Source organism: Trichoderma citrinoviride, assembly GCF_003025115.1.
Source record: "Trichoderma citrinoviride strain TUCIM 6016 unplaced genomic scaffold BBK36scaffold_4, whole genome shotgun sequence".
Classification (NCBI taxonomy): Eukaryota; Fungi; Ascomycota; class Sordariomycetes; order Hypocreales; family Hypocreaceae; genus Trichoderma; species Trichoderma citrinoviride.
In genome coordinates, this window is record NW_020194712.1 from 991186 (window position 1) to 1004344 (window position 13159).

Below are 13159 nucleotides of genomic sequence, written 5' to 3' on the forward strand. Positions count from 1 at the left end.
GGCGACCGAACAGAGTTGAGAAGCGATGTGACATCCATTCCCCTGCCTCCCAAAAGAAAACACGCTCGAGTGACGTGCGATCGCAACAGGATTGCAGATGGAGGGCACGTCGTGAGAAAAGTGCCAGGTCGCTAGACAGGGGGCTCTCGCGTAGGATTTGACGGCGACGACTCGTGATGGACTAGGGCGATGGCGAGTCGAGTTCTTGAGGGAATCTCTTCCCAGAGCGTTTCCTTCGACGAGATGAAGTTTCACGGGGAGAGAGCAGTCTGTTTGGGGCTTTCTAGCCACGCAGGCTGTCTGGCTGCCTCTGCGTTTCCGATATTTTGAAGTGGCGAGGGGTCCGTTGAACGAAGTGCCTTTCAAAGCCACATTTGGCCCCCAAGTTGCGGATGTATTGTCTAAGCAACCACAGTTTTGGAAATATGACAGCGACAAAGCATAGGGAGGCTATTTTCGAGATGTTGTGGTGGTTTGAGTGGTCGATGGTCGATGGTTTCGGTCTCTGGTGTCTGTCACGAGTCCATAAAGAGGAAGCCACCGGAACGTAGTAGATGATAGAAATCTTCGCACTTGCCGGAGCCAAGAAGCTTCAGAAGGACAACTTTTCTCTACAGAAAGAGAGAGTGCTAGGACCCCTGCAGACAGCAGACTCGTGCCGTGTTAGTTTCCAGCCGAGGAGACCCAAGCTTGCGGAAACCGGAATCGTATAGCGGGCGTGGAGCTGATCTTTATCTGATGGAAACCTCTCCCTTTCTCAGAAGGGTCGGCGGTGAGCGAGAGTAGATTTCGGTTCTATATTTACGGGCAGCGAGATATAGGCCGAAGGATGTTGAGGCGTGGGGCTTTGGGATTTGATGAGACGCAATATGCGACAAGTTGCTAACCAAGCAGGCACGTTGTTGATCTGCTAGAGTGGGCAGGTAAGGCTGAGTCAAGCAACGTTCAATGAGAAGACCCGGAAAATGGGAGTTGACCGAAGGGACTATACCGGGGAACCGGATTGTTTGCCAGCATTGACGATGCGTGAAAGGAGAGATGGGTAAGACAAGAGGCCAGCGCATTGCCCAAGCCGGCAGCTGGAGTGTGGGCCGACACCCACGACCTTCAGTATTGGACTGTCCAACGCTGTACGTACATATGACACTCTCTGAGAGACTGTGCAGGTGTTGACCATGCCAGAGTCGCACTGTCATTGTACAGTAGTCTGTTCTGATCTTGTCGACGCCGTTTGGCCGAGAGCGAGGGCGACGGTATCGACGAAAAGGGTCGAGGCTACATGATGTTGCCGGGCGGCACAACTAAAATTACCAGCCTGACATTTTGAGGCAGACGGAAGAGGTATCAAATCGTATAAGCTCAGAGATATACGAAGCACCGGAGCAGCATCTGAACTCTGAGGTCGACCACTCGGGCGAAGAGGCTCCCTTCACCCTGCTGGCTCGATGAGGTAGCAGTTGATTTCCCTGTTTCCATCTCTTTTCCATTCTCTCCTTCTCTTTGTCCCCTCTTTTTTGGATTCTCGGAAAACGCACACAGTGATGTGAGGAGCATGCGACAAGATTTCTTGGGCCATGGGAAATGAACGTAGATTTACGCTGAGCCACCCCATTCTTGCAGTCGAATCGTAGACCAAAGAGAAGACTGTAAGAATCCCTGTCTAGTCTAGTTACCGCTAGAGCGGGGGCGGGATAATGGAATGGTTACTTGCCTGGTTGACTTGGTTACTTGCAGATGTCGGGCCCAAACAGTACCCAAGGTGCAGCAATCCGTGGGTCTTGTTGGCTCAGTCCTTCCAACAAGACGCAAGACCTTTGTACCAGCTGGGACTCTTTCCCTCTTCTTTCCTTTGTCCGGGTAGTAGAGTGGTGTGTGGCCATGACCTAGGGGCTGTTATATCGAGCCACGGCGTGAAACCGTGCTCGTCTTGGGTCGTCCAATCGGCAAGTATCGAGTTGACGCATCTTGAGTCAACTCCATGCTAGCCAGAGGCTGGATAAAAGGAAGAATAAGCCTAAAACTGGCCATGCTCTTCAAAGCCTTGGTGCTCATGGGATCAAGGCGTCGATCGTCGAAAAGTGACAGAATGAGTTGCATCACAGTTAGACATGATGTGACGGAGCGCAAGCCAAAGGTGCCAAAAGACCCAAAGGATTTAGAAGAACCAAAGCGGCCAGCCATGAAGACTCCACAGACGGGCTCGGGGAGAAGCCGTGGTCTTTGGCCCAGCCTGTCCCAATGAGACGCTGCGCAATTTGGCCTGGAAAGTGCTTCCTTCGTAGACGCTCGGTCTTAATGAGCTTCGTCTCGGAGCCGTGCAAGCAGACAGGCAAGCGCTGGGAAGCAGGTGTGGCAAGCCAAAGCGACACATCATGGCGACAGGGATCTCCATCCAGGCGTGGTACAACAAATGTGGAATGCCATGTGGTTGAGTGCCAGTGAGGCAAAGCGGGTGTGTCTGACAGGCGTTGCCTTTAGGCCAAGAAGGGGAAGTCCTTGCGGGAGAACCTGGCAGTGAACTAACAGCCTCAACGCTGGCTGATTGCGGACCTTTTCCTGCGCAGTGCAGTGCTTCTCCTCGCAAGAGTAGTGAGGCGAGAGTGAGAGGAACGTCGGTCCTGGTGGCAGGCTTGACATCTCTTGGCCTGCAGCTCCCCTCGAGACCAAGCGTTCGGCTGTCAATGCGAATCACTGGGACGGCCAACGGGATATGGACAGCCGGCGCTGCTGTGTTGGCTCTCAGAGATCTGGGCACTATACCATGTCTCCTGTACCAGCAGATAAAGACAAGGGATAGCACGCATAACACGAGGCAAGCCGACTACCGCCATGCTTGTACATGTGAGTACATACATAGCGCTGTACAGAGGGAGTGAGACGAGGTGGTACTGATTCCTCCATGATATGTTGCTACCCTCCGGAGAAAAAAATGGCACAACGGCGCTCGGCGATCGGGCTCTGACATGCGTCTTCCAGGTTTCATGGACGTATCGTACTGTAATAATATCTCTCGAAGGTACCAGGCCTCGGCGGGGTCGTCCAGTCTCTGGGCAGAATCTGCGAGGCGTGTGAGTGCATGGTACTGCGTACAGCTGCGAATCATGGCTGAGGACACAAACAGCGTCGCATCAACAAGAGCCGGGGTGCAGCCGCATGTTTCAGCCGTGCGTGGACATTGCAGATACGCTACACGACGTGCGCCTTTCTTTGTTCCTGCGATGAAGAGCTCGCACAGACACCGGTGAGGAGGAGACAAGGCGGTGACGACAGGTCCAGCAAGAAGAGACAGAGGAAGCTCGCATCAACGCCGCATGGACGAGATACCTGAGCCGAGCAGCGCTCGTGATCGGTCGGCAGGTCCGATATGACGGAGTGCGAAGTGCAGATGCCAGGAACATGAGGCAGCCTGCGAGACGTGCTGGTGTAAGATGGTTCCAGCTGGGGTTCGGCTTAGCGAGCGCACGACTGACTGCCTCTCGATCTGTGTGGGTGTCCAGGTGTACCTGCCACATCTTGCCCGGACAGGCACAGGTACTGGTACCCAAACGCAACTTCATGTGCCCCCGTCTGAGCGGTGCCTCAGTGTCAGTGCTGAGAGTAGCTCAGAGTATCGCCCCGACTGCCTCTACGGATGGGCACGACCAAATACCTCCAGGTACCACCTCGACGTGCATATCAGAAGTCACTCTGGGGGCTAGGGCTCGGTTCCTGCTCCAAGCACGCGACCCAAGCTCCAGCTCTGCTCCTACCTTGAGCTTGCAGGAATATCACCTCGGCTGGGCTGAGACGTGCATGCTTGGACAGGCACTCAAGAAGGCCATGACGGCTGTCATCGACGGCTTGCCGACGGCTCGAGACGACCACAAATCAGGTCCATCACTGGCTGTCGACGATGCATGCTGCAGGGCGCTATCGATGTGCCACCAGTCAGCCTGATGCTGCAGCCATGGTATGTGGGGAGGCTTCCGATGGCATGTCGAATAACGATCCGTACAGGCCATGATTAATCCCGTCAACCACCTCCATCGGGCCTCATCAGGCAGGGTTCTTGTTCCTGCTTCTCTTGGCCGGCCAAGACTCGCTGCGTAGGACGAGCCAAACGAGATGAACGCACGAGTAAGCCGACGTCTTGTGGCAATCCTTCTGTGGGCTTCTGCATGCTGTCATGCCAGTTCTTGGCTCTCACGTACCTATCAAGATGTGCCCAGCATCGCGGAGAGAGCGCAATTTGTCGAATCAGCGAGCACATCGCCCCATGCCATGCCATGCAGCCGGTCCAAGCGTGCGAGTTGGTGTGGTGTCCCCGTCCACTTGAGTGTTACGAACGCAGCCGGCACTGGGGGAGCCAACGCTAGAAGTTGCCCAACACTCTCGCCTTTACTGTACATTCCATATGGGATTCCAAAAGACATCGATCTTCTCTGGAGGCTCGCCCGGCCCCCGCTAGCTAGGGAACCCCTGATCCTGGCCTGCATCTCTAGCCGACGCTTCGACTGAACCCATGCTCATGCCCTGCTCACGTCCCGCGGCGCGTGGATGGTTCGTATTACTACAACTACTACTACTATCATGGCTTCCAGCAGACCCCAATGGCCAGCTCGGATGTGACCCCTTCAAAGCCATGCCTTGCAGCCACGTTCTCCCGACATGAGAGACTACATGCAGACGACGCGCTAGGGCGCATCCCATCGCCTTGCTGACCGTCTGGGGGATCAAACTTACGACGAGCTGGCCAGTTTCGACTCGCCGCCATCGAACATTGCACTGTATGGACAAGTTCACACCAAGGGGTTGCTGCCCATCAAGCTCATCATCCCGAGTTGCGCTACTCTAGACAACGCTAGAACGGCGTTCGGGTCCCTTTCAGCCACAGCCGCAGCTGCCGCGGCCATGGCCCTCGGCTCCTTGCGATGCTGCTTTAGTGTCCGATCCTAGATGCTTCGATTTGCACGTCCGAGGGGTTTGGCAGCCGTCTAGCAAGTTCCGATGCTGTTAGCCCACCTCTAGGTGCCATGGTAGACTCGACCGCGTTCTCACGGCCAAGAGATTCTGTGATTGCCTGGTTGTGCCTTGGTGTTAATGTTACTAAAAAGGGTCTTTTCTCTTCCCGCACGAGGGCACATGCAACACCTTGGCGGACGAGCAGACGACCTCCAAAATCTGACGAGCCTAGCGAGCCTGCCCACCGTTGTCTGCTATACGAAGAGTCAGACAAGGTAGCCTCACGAGTCGTCCTTGCAAGTCATCCGTTGTGAATCGAACTCAAAAATAGAGAATGAGAAGCAGAACGAGAAGTCGAACTTTGATCCCACTCTCGATGCAGCGTCGTATAGAGCGTATCTGCAGCTTCGCCAAAAGATGCTAATTTGAATCTCAAGATATACATATGTAGGAGATAAGAGTAACTGACCGCCAATGATGTGATCAGCGACGTCTTCACTTCGGTGAGTTCGTTCAAGGCCTTGTGTTACCAGGGAGCATCCGATACCACCACACAAGTCTCAAGACGGATGTGGTAGATGCTGGCGACTGTCTCAGCTCTCTTTTGCAACTGTCTAAAGACGTTCCTCCCCAACCGTCCACATGCTTTAAGGTGGCATTGGTCCAATGTGGGAGTCAATATATGAGCCGTGGCGGCGACGACACCTCTGCAACCTTTGAACGGCAGCTTCCTGCAGTCATCCCCACAGAGCGCAAACTTCAGTCTATCATACCTTGCTTGGCCGTGGGACCTCGACGGCCGCCCTGACTTGAGCCTCGGCAATTTTAAGAGAACGAAAGGAAGAAAAAGGCGTCCTAGGGATGACAGGTAACATCTTCGGACTCTCTCACCCGGTGTGCTGGGTAGTGAAGCAAACATGCATCGGAGAATTACTTTGTGCTTGGCCACGGGCGGCGGCAGAAAGTCTGCGGCAAAAGGCATCACATAGTCCGAGATGTGTAACGCACAACCAGCGTCTGATGTCAACCTCCAATCGGTGTGGCTTTTTCCCTATTGGCAGCCTCATCGACACCAATGGCACCAAGTCCTCGTACTACGGAGGATGACCCCCAATGCTAGGACTGCCGGGATAGAGCTCGCGCTGTGCTGTGCCTCCTCTTGCAAAGTCCCTGCATATCTGCTGCCGGTGTAATTTTTCCATCAGCAGTTCAGCAGCTGCGAACGAGGTTGCATTGGGTATAAATATCTGCGAGGCATGAATGTGATTTCAAGGTTTCATGGAATTATGCCGTGGTCTTTCCTCTTTTGCAAGCACCAAAAAAAAGTGAGCACTTTGGGAACTGCAAAACAATATTCTGTCTGGCGCCTATCTTGATTGATGACAAGACTGACAAGAGGTGTTGCGCGATATACCTTGAGAACCTGTGGTAATTATATTATCATAATATGTTCGGCCCCCGGAGATTGAATGGTCTGCTAGACGACTACTTAGTTGATAGCCATCATCCACGGGGACGTTTCGCCGGACCGAGTTGTCGCTCGACTGGTCATGCCATGAAGAAAGATGGCAATATGATCAGAACAAGTCGTCGACAGCCTTGTCAGCGTCCTTTTGTATCAATTCAACCATTCCCTGCGACATTTGGTAAGCCAACCTGAGTCCAAAGTATCTCGTATCTCAACAATCCTACCTTGGGCATGATTGGCTTTCCATCAGCACCCTTGACATAACGGAACGGCATCTGGGTGCTTTCGTGCTCGTTGAACTTGAGCTCTGGGAAGTCCAGATACGGCACTTCCTCAAGAGGGACTATGAAGGTTAGCTTCATGCCATATATCGTGTCATCTCTGGGGTTGCTGTCGACTTACTCTTATCTTGTACAACCATTCGAGTTACTCGCACGGCTGTATCTGTGGTCATCTGCTTGGGTCCCAGCCGTCTGCCTTCAAAGCCTTTCTTCCTGAGCTCAGAAGTTCGGTCTGGAGTTTGTCAGACATGACCACACAGTAAGACGTCATCAAGACTCACCTCTTGGAGGATCATCACCTAAGCATGGACAGTTAGCTCAGCTCTCTCCCTCTTCCTCCGGCGCACATGACGCTGTCCAACTCACCCAAGATGCCCCCAAAGAGAAAGGCATCAAACGCCTCGCCATCTTCCGGCGCCAAGTCCTTGGCTGCTGCCGGATCTAACAAGCAGACCCGGGACTTCTGGCCGGCATAGAGCTCTTCCACGCCCCGGTGCTCTGCAGTGAAGGCCTTGCTGGCGGACAGCGCAGACGGCACTTTGAAGTTGGGGGGCAGGCTGGAGAGGATAAACTTGGAGTTGGTCTCCTCGCTCTCGGCTGCAATGGCGAGGTACTCGAGCTCTGACCAGGGGCCAAGCTCTTCGTCGAGATGCTCGACAATGAAGGTTTTGCCAGTCAAAGCCATCTTCGCCCTTTTTGAGTGAAAACAAGTTCTTTGATATCAGTTAACCAGATCTGAATCGATATGATAATTGCTCATAAGCAGAGCGGCTAACTGGGAAGTGGTGATCCGATCTGATATGTGAGCGCTGGCATGTGGAAAAATCTGAAGCGAAAATTGAGGCCGTTCACACTGCTGCCCCTCATGCTTTGGTCTGGGAGATCGGAGCAGCAGTAAGAGGTACCTGTGGCTTGGCGGGCAGAGTCACGCAGTAGCAAGTACCGTCCCATCTTGGCCAGTCGATACGCGCTAATACGGCACTACAGATCCAAATTGACGGGCTTCTAGAAGTCCGCCAAGCTGGATAGTCCTTAGGAGTAAGCATATCTGATACTATAACACATCAGTTTCACAGCACAATTGACTGCGATTCGACACGACGAGGATCAAGATCACAAGTTCATCTCACAGCATTCTTTGCTTCTCAAGCGGACACTTGTCCAAGACCCAAGGCGCCGCTCCATTCCAACCAAAAGAGAGCTTCGACTCTTATTGAACTCGATCCATCAGCCCCAAAAAGCGCCCACGACAATAAACGCCTCCAGCTTTGCCGCTGTGGGGCCGCAGCGCTATATCGCTTGCAGTTACAGCGCCCCCGGTAGCGCCTGTTTTAGGGGACCGATGCCTGTGCTGGTTTCTGCACTGCCGCGAATCCGACACTCTCCCCAAGGGGCAGGTCAAGACGATCCGTATTCTGCATTCTGCCACCTTGCGCCTGCATCGCCGTCTCTCCCGTTTCACGCCTCACCCTCGACATAACTGGACGCTCGAATCGCTGGCTTCCGTCTGTCGATGATTCTCGACGTCGACCGCGTCCGCGACTGAGGCACCTGAGCTCCCTCTACCGATATCCCTTTGCTTCGTTCTGCCGCTCCTCGCCATGGTCCAGCTGTCCGCGCGGCCAGCGTCATGGCGATGGCTCGCCCTGACCGTGGCAAGTCTCTGGCCGGCTCTCGCCGGTGCTGATAAGACCACGGCCGACTACTATGTCCGCAGCCTTCCGGGCCTGGCGCAGGATCCGCCGACCGTGAAGATGCACGCTGGGTAAGCCATCTTGTTCCTGCGAGAGAAGCGTTGATCTAGGATTACCAAGGGTCGTGGGATGGATTCGAAGCTGACGCATTACGCTTCCGCCATACAGTCACATCGAAATCACCCCCGCGCACAACGGAAATCTCTTCTTCTGGCACTTCCAGAATCAGCACATTGCGAACCGTCAGCGAACCGTAGTATGGCTCAACGGCGGGCCTGGATGCAGCTCCGAGGACGGTGCGCTGATGGAGATTGGGCCGTACAGAGTCAAGGACGAGAACACCCTGGTCCCCAACAACGGCTCTTGGCATGAGTTTGCCAACCTGCTCTTCGTCGACAACCCGGTTGGCGTCGGCTTCAGCTACGTCGATACCGACAGCTACCTGCACGAGCTGAATGAGGTTGCCGACCAGTTTATCATCTTCCTGGAAAAGTTCTTTGCTCTGTTCCCCGAGTATGAGCATGACGATGTGAGTATTCCCCAAAACTTGCCGGAGATGGGATTTTTCTAAACTAAAGGTATCAGCTGTATTTTGCGGGAGAGTCATACGCCGGACAGTATATTCCCTACATTGCCAAAGCGATTGTGGAGCGCAACAAGAAGAAGGCCGAAGAGAAGAAAGAGAAGGACGCCTGGAACCTGAAGGGGCTGCTGATTGGAAACGGCTGGATGTCCCCGAGGGAACAGTACGACAGCTACCTCCCCTTCGTTTACGAAAAGGGCCTTCTCACCAAGGAATCGGACGTTGCCAAGAAGCTGCAGTCTAGCATTAGGATATGCCAGAACAAACAGGGCAGCGACCCCGGACACGTGGACTACAGCGAATGCGAGAGTATTCTCAGCTCGATCCTCCAAATGACCAGAAACGGCAATGGCAAAGATGCCTGCTGGAACATGTACGATGTGCGCCTCCGAGACGAGTACCCCAGCTGCGGAATGAACTGGCCGTCGGACTTGGCCGCTGTCACTCCTTATCTGAGGAGGCGTGAGGTTACAGAGGCCCTTCATATCAACACCGCTCGCGCTGCTGGTTGGTCAGAGTGCAGTGGAGCGGTCGGTTCCGCCTTCCAGGCGAAAACCTCGGTTCCTTCAGTCGACCTGCTGCCCGATCTCTTGAAGGAAGTTCCTATTCTACTCTTCTCGGGAGCAGAGGATCTCATTTGCAACCACATTGGCACGGAGAACATGATCAACAACATGGAGTGGAACGAAGGCAAGGGCTTCGAGATCGCTCCCGGCAACTGGGCGCCCCGTCGGCAGTGGACCTTTGAGGGCGAAGTTGCTGGTTTCTGGCAGGAAGCTCGCAACCTCACCTACGTCTTGTTCTACAATTCGTCCCACATGGTTCCTTACGACTACCCTCGGCGCTCGCGCGACATGCTGGATCGATTCATGGGAGTGGACATCAGCAGCATCGGCGGCGAGCCAACCGACAGCCGCATTGACGGTGAGAAGGGCGTCGAGACGACGGTTGGCGGAGCATCCAACAACACTCACGCGCACGAAGAAGAGACGCACAAGAAGATTGACGACGCCAAATGGGCCGCCTACCAGAGATCGGGCGAAATCGTGCTGGTCATTGTCATTGTCGCCGCCGTGGCCTGGGGCTACTTTATCTGGCGCCAGCGCAGAGCTCGCGCCACCTATAGGGCGCTCAGCGGCGTCGAGCCCTCGAGCAGGCACGGCTCTCGCCTCAACTTTGCCAGCCGCAGGCGTCACGGAGATGTCGAGGCGGCGGATTTCGACGAGACTACGCTGGACGACTTGCATGTCGAGACGCCTACTACTCCGGGGAACAAGTATACTGTGGGAGAGGATGACGATAGCGAGGATGGGCTGTCGGAGATGGAGCGGGAGAAGAGGAGGAAGCTGAATCAGCAAGCGGCAAGTTAGATGGGCAGCATTTGTTTGGGTTTCTCTGTAAAAGCATTCGTTCCTTGGACACAAGGGGGGTTAGTCTCTCAGTTCTTCTATAGCTATAAGGCATTGTATCTACGATGAGACATTGGTGGCTGGGTCACTGTACATAGATGGCACTATTCATCTTATCTTGAACGTATTTCCCAAGCTCCTATTGATGTGTCTAGCAAGTATGAGAAAGTGTTTTGATTCTGTAGATAAAAATGCAACGTAAAGTGTTCAAGTCGAGACGCCATGAGCGTTCAGGGTCGAGAAGGGAGCCTTCTAAAGCCGTTTCAATGCCCTTTCCTTCATTGTTCCCCCCTGATATTTTTCGTTATCCCGTATCCAGCCAGATCTTGATCGACATCATCTTGAATGAACCGTAAACTCCATCACGCAAGCCACACAAAATCAGCAATTCGCCACCCATACTCGCAGTGATAATTCCCAAATCCCAAACCCCGTCCCAAACAAAAGCAAGCAAATCGGGCGCAATGAACGAAGCAGCCGTAGCGTAGCAGCACAGAATCACAGCTGAATCTCATTGTTCAGCAACCTGACCTCCTCGCCGGGCTTGAACGGCGGGAGCCCAATGTACGGGCATCCGTCGCACCGGAAGGCGTCGCCCAGCGCGCAGTTTCCGCACGAGCCGACCTTGCCCTGGACGGTGAAGTCGACCTCGGTCAGGTCGTCGGCGGCGAGCTTGACGCTCTGCAGGGCCTTGTCGGCGGCGGCACGCTTGGCGGCGTCTTCAGCCTCGAGGCGCTCGGCGAGGCCGCAGGTGCAGTCTTTGCAGGCGCGGCGGCGCTTGCCGGCCTTAGGCTGGCATTCGGGGGCTATTGTTTGGGAGAATTGTTAGTTATTTTCCGAGATATATATCTTTTGGTTGTGGAGGGATATGCGGGGTTGAACGTACGGATGTTGATGGGTCGCTTGAGGTCATCTTCCGTCATGAGGGTGTCTTCGTCGATGAGCTCGTCGTCATCGTAATCGGCGTCGAGATCGTCGGAGAAGTCGATGAAGCCGACGCCAGCAGGGGCAGCAGCAGGCTTGACTTCTTCGACCTTCTGGACAGCGGGCGCCGCCTCGGCCTTCTTCTTCCTGCTTCCCAGCTTCAGAGAGACTACGCCTTCGCCATCGCCGTAGTCCGGCTTGTCGAAGCCTCCGTTGGACGCAACCAAGCCCGCCAGGACGGCCTCCTTTGCCAGCGCGGCGTTCTGCCCCAGGTCTGACCCGTCCTGCGACTGCAGCCGGCCCTTTGGTTTGAGCGACTCCGCGAGGGGGCCGAGTATGTTCCGGGTCAATAGCGGGAGGGTCTCATGCAGCGAAGACGACGCATCGGCGAGGACTAGAACGAGGTCGTATGTGGCGGGGGGAAGCTTGACGAGGCCGGCTGACAGCCTGTCGATCATCTGGAGGTCCGTAACGGAGCGGTCATACTGGGAGACGACGCTGGTGAGGGCGGAGGGGTGAGAGGCGAGCGAGGGCGGCGCGAGGAGGAGAGTTCGCTTCGACCCTGTCGCCACCGAAGGGGCGGCGAAGAAGTCGTCTGAGGTGTCTATCGTTACGACGGAGGGCGCCATTGCAGAGGTGCGGTTTGGGTAGGGAATGAGGGAGATTCAGCTGCTGGGAACGAGAGGAGGAGGGTTTGTTGAAGGCGGTTTGAGGGCCGGATTTGTAAGAGGCGAGGACCCTCTCTATCTATGTCGGACGTTGTAATATTTCCAGTGATGCTTAGTAAAAGCGTAGAGAAAAAAAACTGGATGACAGTAGGTGGTTGTAGCGAGTTGATACTGTATATCAGTGGTAACAAAAGCTGGATTGCACAGTGCGGAGAAGAGCACGCGGGGTCGGATCGATAGCAATTGATAACGATGGCACTTCTCCGAACGCGGAGATGCAAGTTTACGCACTATTGCTTGCTTCTCATTGGTTGTCGAGGGGCAAGGGTAACACCAGCCCCTGCGATGTCCAGCGGATTACCAACTCGTGGTCATCTTAACATTGGTTGACAGGTACTAGACTAGAGTATTGGAGACGGGTCGTGCTTGGAAACTGTATCCACCGGGATGATGACTGTAGCTTGAGAGTTGTGAATCTGTTTGCTTGGTTGTTCGACGGTCAGTATGGTGGCAGACTGAGCCTTGTGAGTTTCTACGAGATATTGCCACAGATGAACGAATTTGCAACAGAGAGTCGACACACCGACATCTCCAAATGTTCTCAGTCTCTCAAGCATCTTCAGTATCAAAGAGTGAAAGGCTTGACTACTCCGCGGAAGTGTCATGTTCTTGGAGACATCAGCCCATTGGCATCGGCCCTCCGAACCAGCAAACGATTTGCGAGCCGAGCCGATACTGCAAGGTGCATGAGGGTGCTCTCCATAAAGGTGACTGGTTATCTTAAGGTCATCGCCGTCGCATACAACGATCGAATATGTACCTTAGATTGACTTGTTGGTGTTTACAGATCATGGCTCTCTATATCCGGTCGCTCTCGGCTTAAGTAGTCTCCTATGGTATAGTCTCCAGATTACTCTCATAACATGTGATACTCTCTATTGTCGTCAGCTTCTAAACAGACATCAGTGTCTTGATCTGAAAGCCGCAACGGCTATCCGAACGTATTCCGTACCGGAATAACAGCTACAGCTGCTTTCTCTCTACCTTATCAAGCCCATGTTCGTCTGTCTGTACTGTCCGTGGGAAATAATGTTGCAGTCTAATTTCGTCGTATGAAGACAGTGATGTAAATCTCAGATATAACAAATGCGTCCCATCGGTTCTTCTGCTTTATCCTCCCATCTGCTCAGC

At 54.2% G+C, this 13159-nt stretch overlaps 4 protein-coding genes across 4 annotated transcripts; 2 read left to right on the plus strand and 2 right to left on the minus strand.

Annotated features, from left to right (window-relative positions):
- Positions 1-2410: 2410 nt before the first annotated feature.
- On the plus strand, positions 2411-3936 carry BBK36DRAFT_1139584 (hypothetical protein; the record flags this gene model as incomplete). Its single annotated transcript, XM_024893318.1, has 5 exons — positions 2411-2452; positions 2565-2841; positions 3024-3068; positions 3532-3584; positions 3763-3936. 5 exons carry the CDS (start codon positions 2411-2413, stop codon positions 3934-3936), a joined length of 591 nt encoding a protein of 196 aa, XP_024751396.1.
- A 2582-nt stretch (positions 3937-6518) lies between these two features.
- On the minus strand, positions 6519-7375 carry BBK36DRAFT_1114757 (DUF431-domain-containing protein; the record flags this gene model as incomplete). The annotated part of the gene is made up of 5 exons (XM_024890065.1): positions 6519-6575; positions 6634-6752; positions 6812-6922; positions 6972-6989; positions 7057-7375. 5 exons carry the CDS (start codon positions 7373-7375, stop codon positions 6519-6521), a joined length of 624 nt encoding a protein of 207 aa, XP_024751397.1.
- Positions 7376-8291: 916 nt separating this feature from the next.
- Positions 8292-10337, plus strand: BBK36DRAFT_1134825 (serine carboxypeptidase; the record flags this gene model as incomplete). Its single annotated transcript, XM_024892433.1, has 3 exons — positions 8292-8455; positions 8553-8913; positions 8970-10337. The coding sequence occupies 3 exons, from the start codon at positions 8292-8294 to the stop codon at positions 10335-10337; spliced, it is 1893 nt and encodes a 630-aa protein (XP_024751398.1).
- A 245-nt stretch (positions 10338-10582) lies between these two features.
- BBK36DRAFT_1134827 (DUF689-domain-containing protein) lies at positions 10583-12049 on the minus strand. Its single transcript, XM_024892434.1, has 4 exons — positions 11263-12049; positions 10869-11182; positions 10675-10821; positions 10583-10612 (listed from the first exon to the last, which is right to left on the minus strand). The coding sequence occupies exons 1-2, from the start codon at positions 11927-11929 to the stop codon at positions 10875-10877; spliced, it is 975 nt and encodes a 324-aa protein (XP_024751399.1). The 5' UTR covers positions 11930-12049; the 3' UTR covers positions 10583-10612; positions 10675-10821; positions 10869-10874.
- Between the last annotated feature and the right edge of the window lie 1110 nt (positions 12050-13159).

Excerpts from the sequence above, each read along its gene's own strand:
- BBK36DRAFT_1134827 (XM_024892434.1), bottom strand. The coding sequence starts at position 11,929 with ATGGCGCCCTCCGTCGTAACGATAGACACCTCAGACGACTTCTTCGCC. Across the intron at positions 11,183-11,262 it reads CAAGCGACCCATCAACATCC|CCCCCGAATGCCAGCCTAAG; the intron begins GTACGTTCAACC and ends CCCAAACAATAG.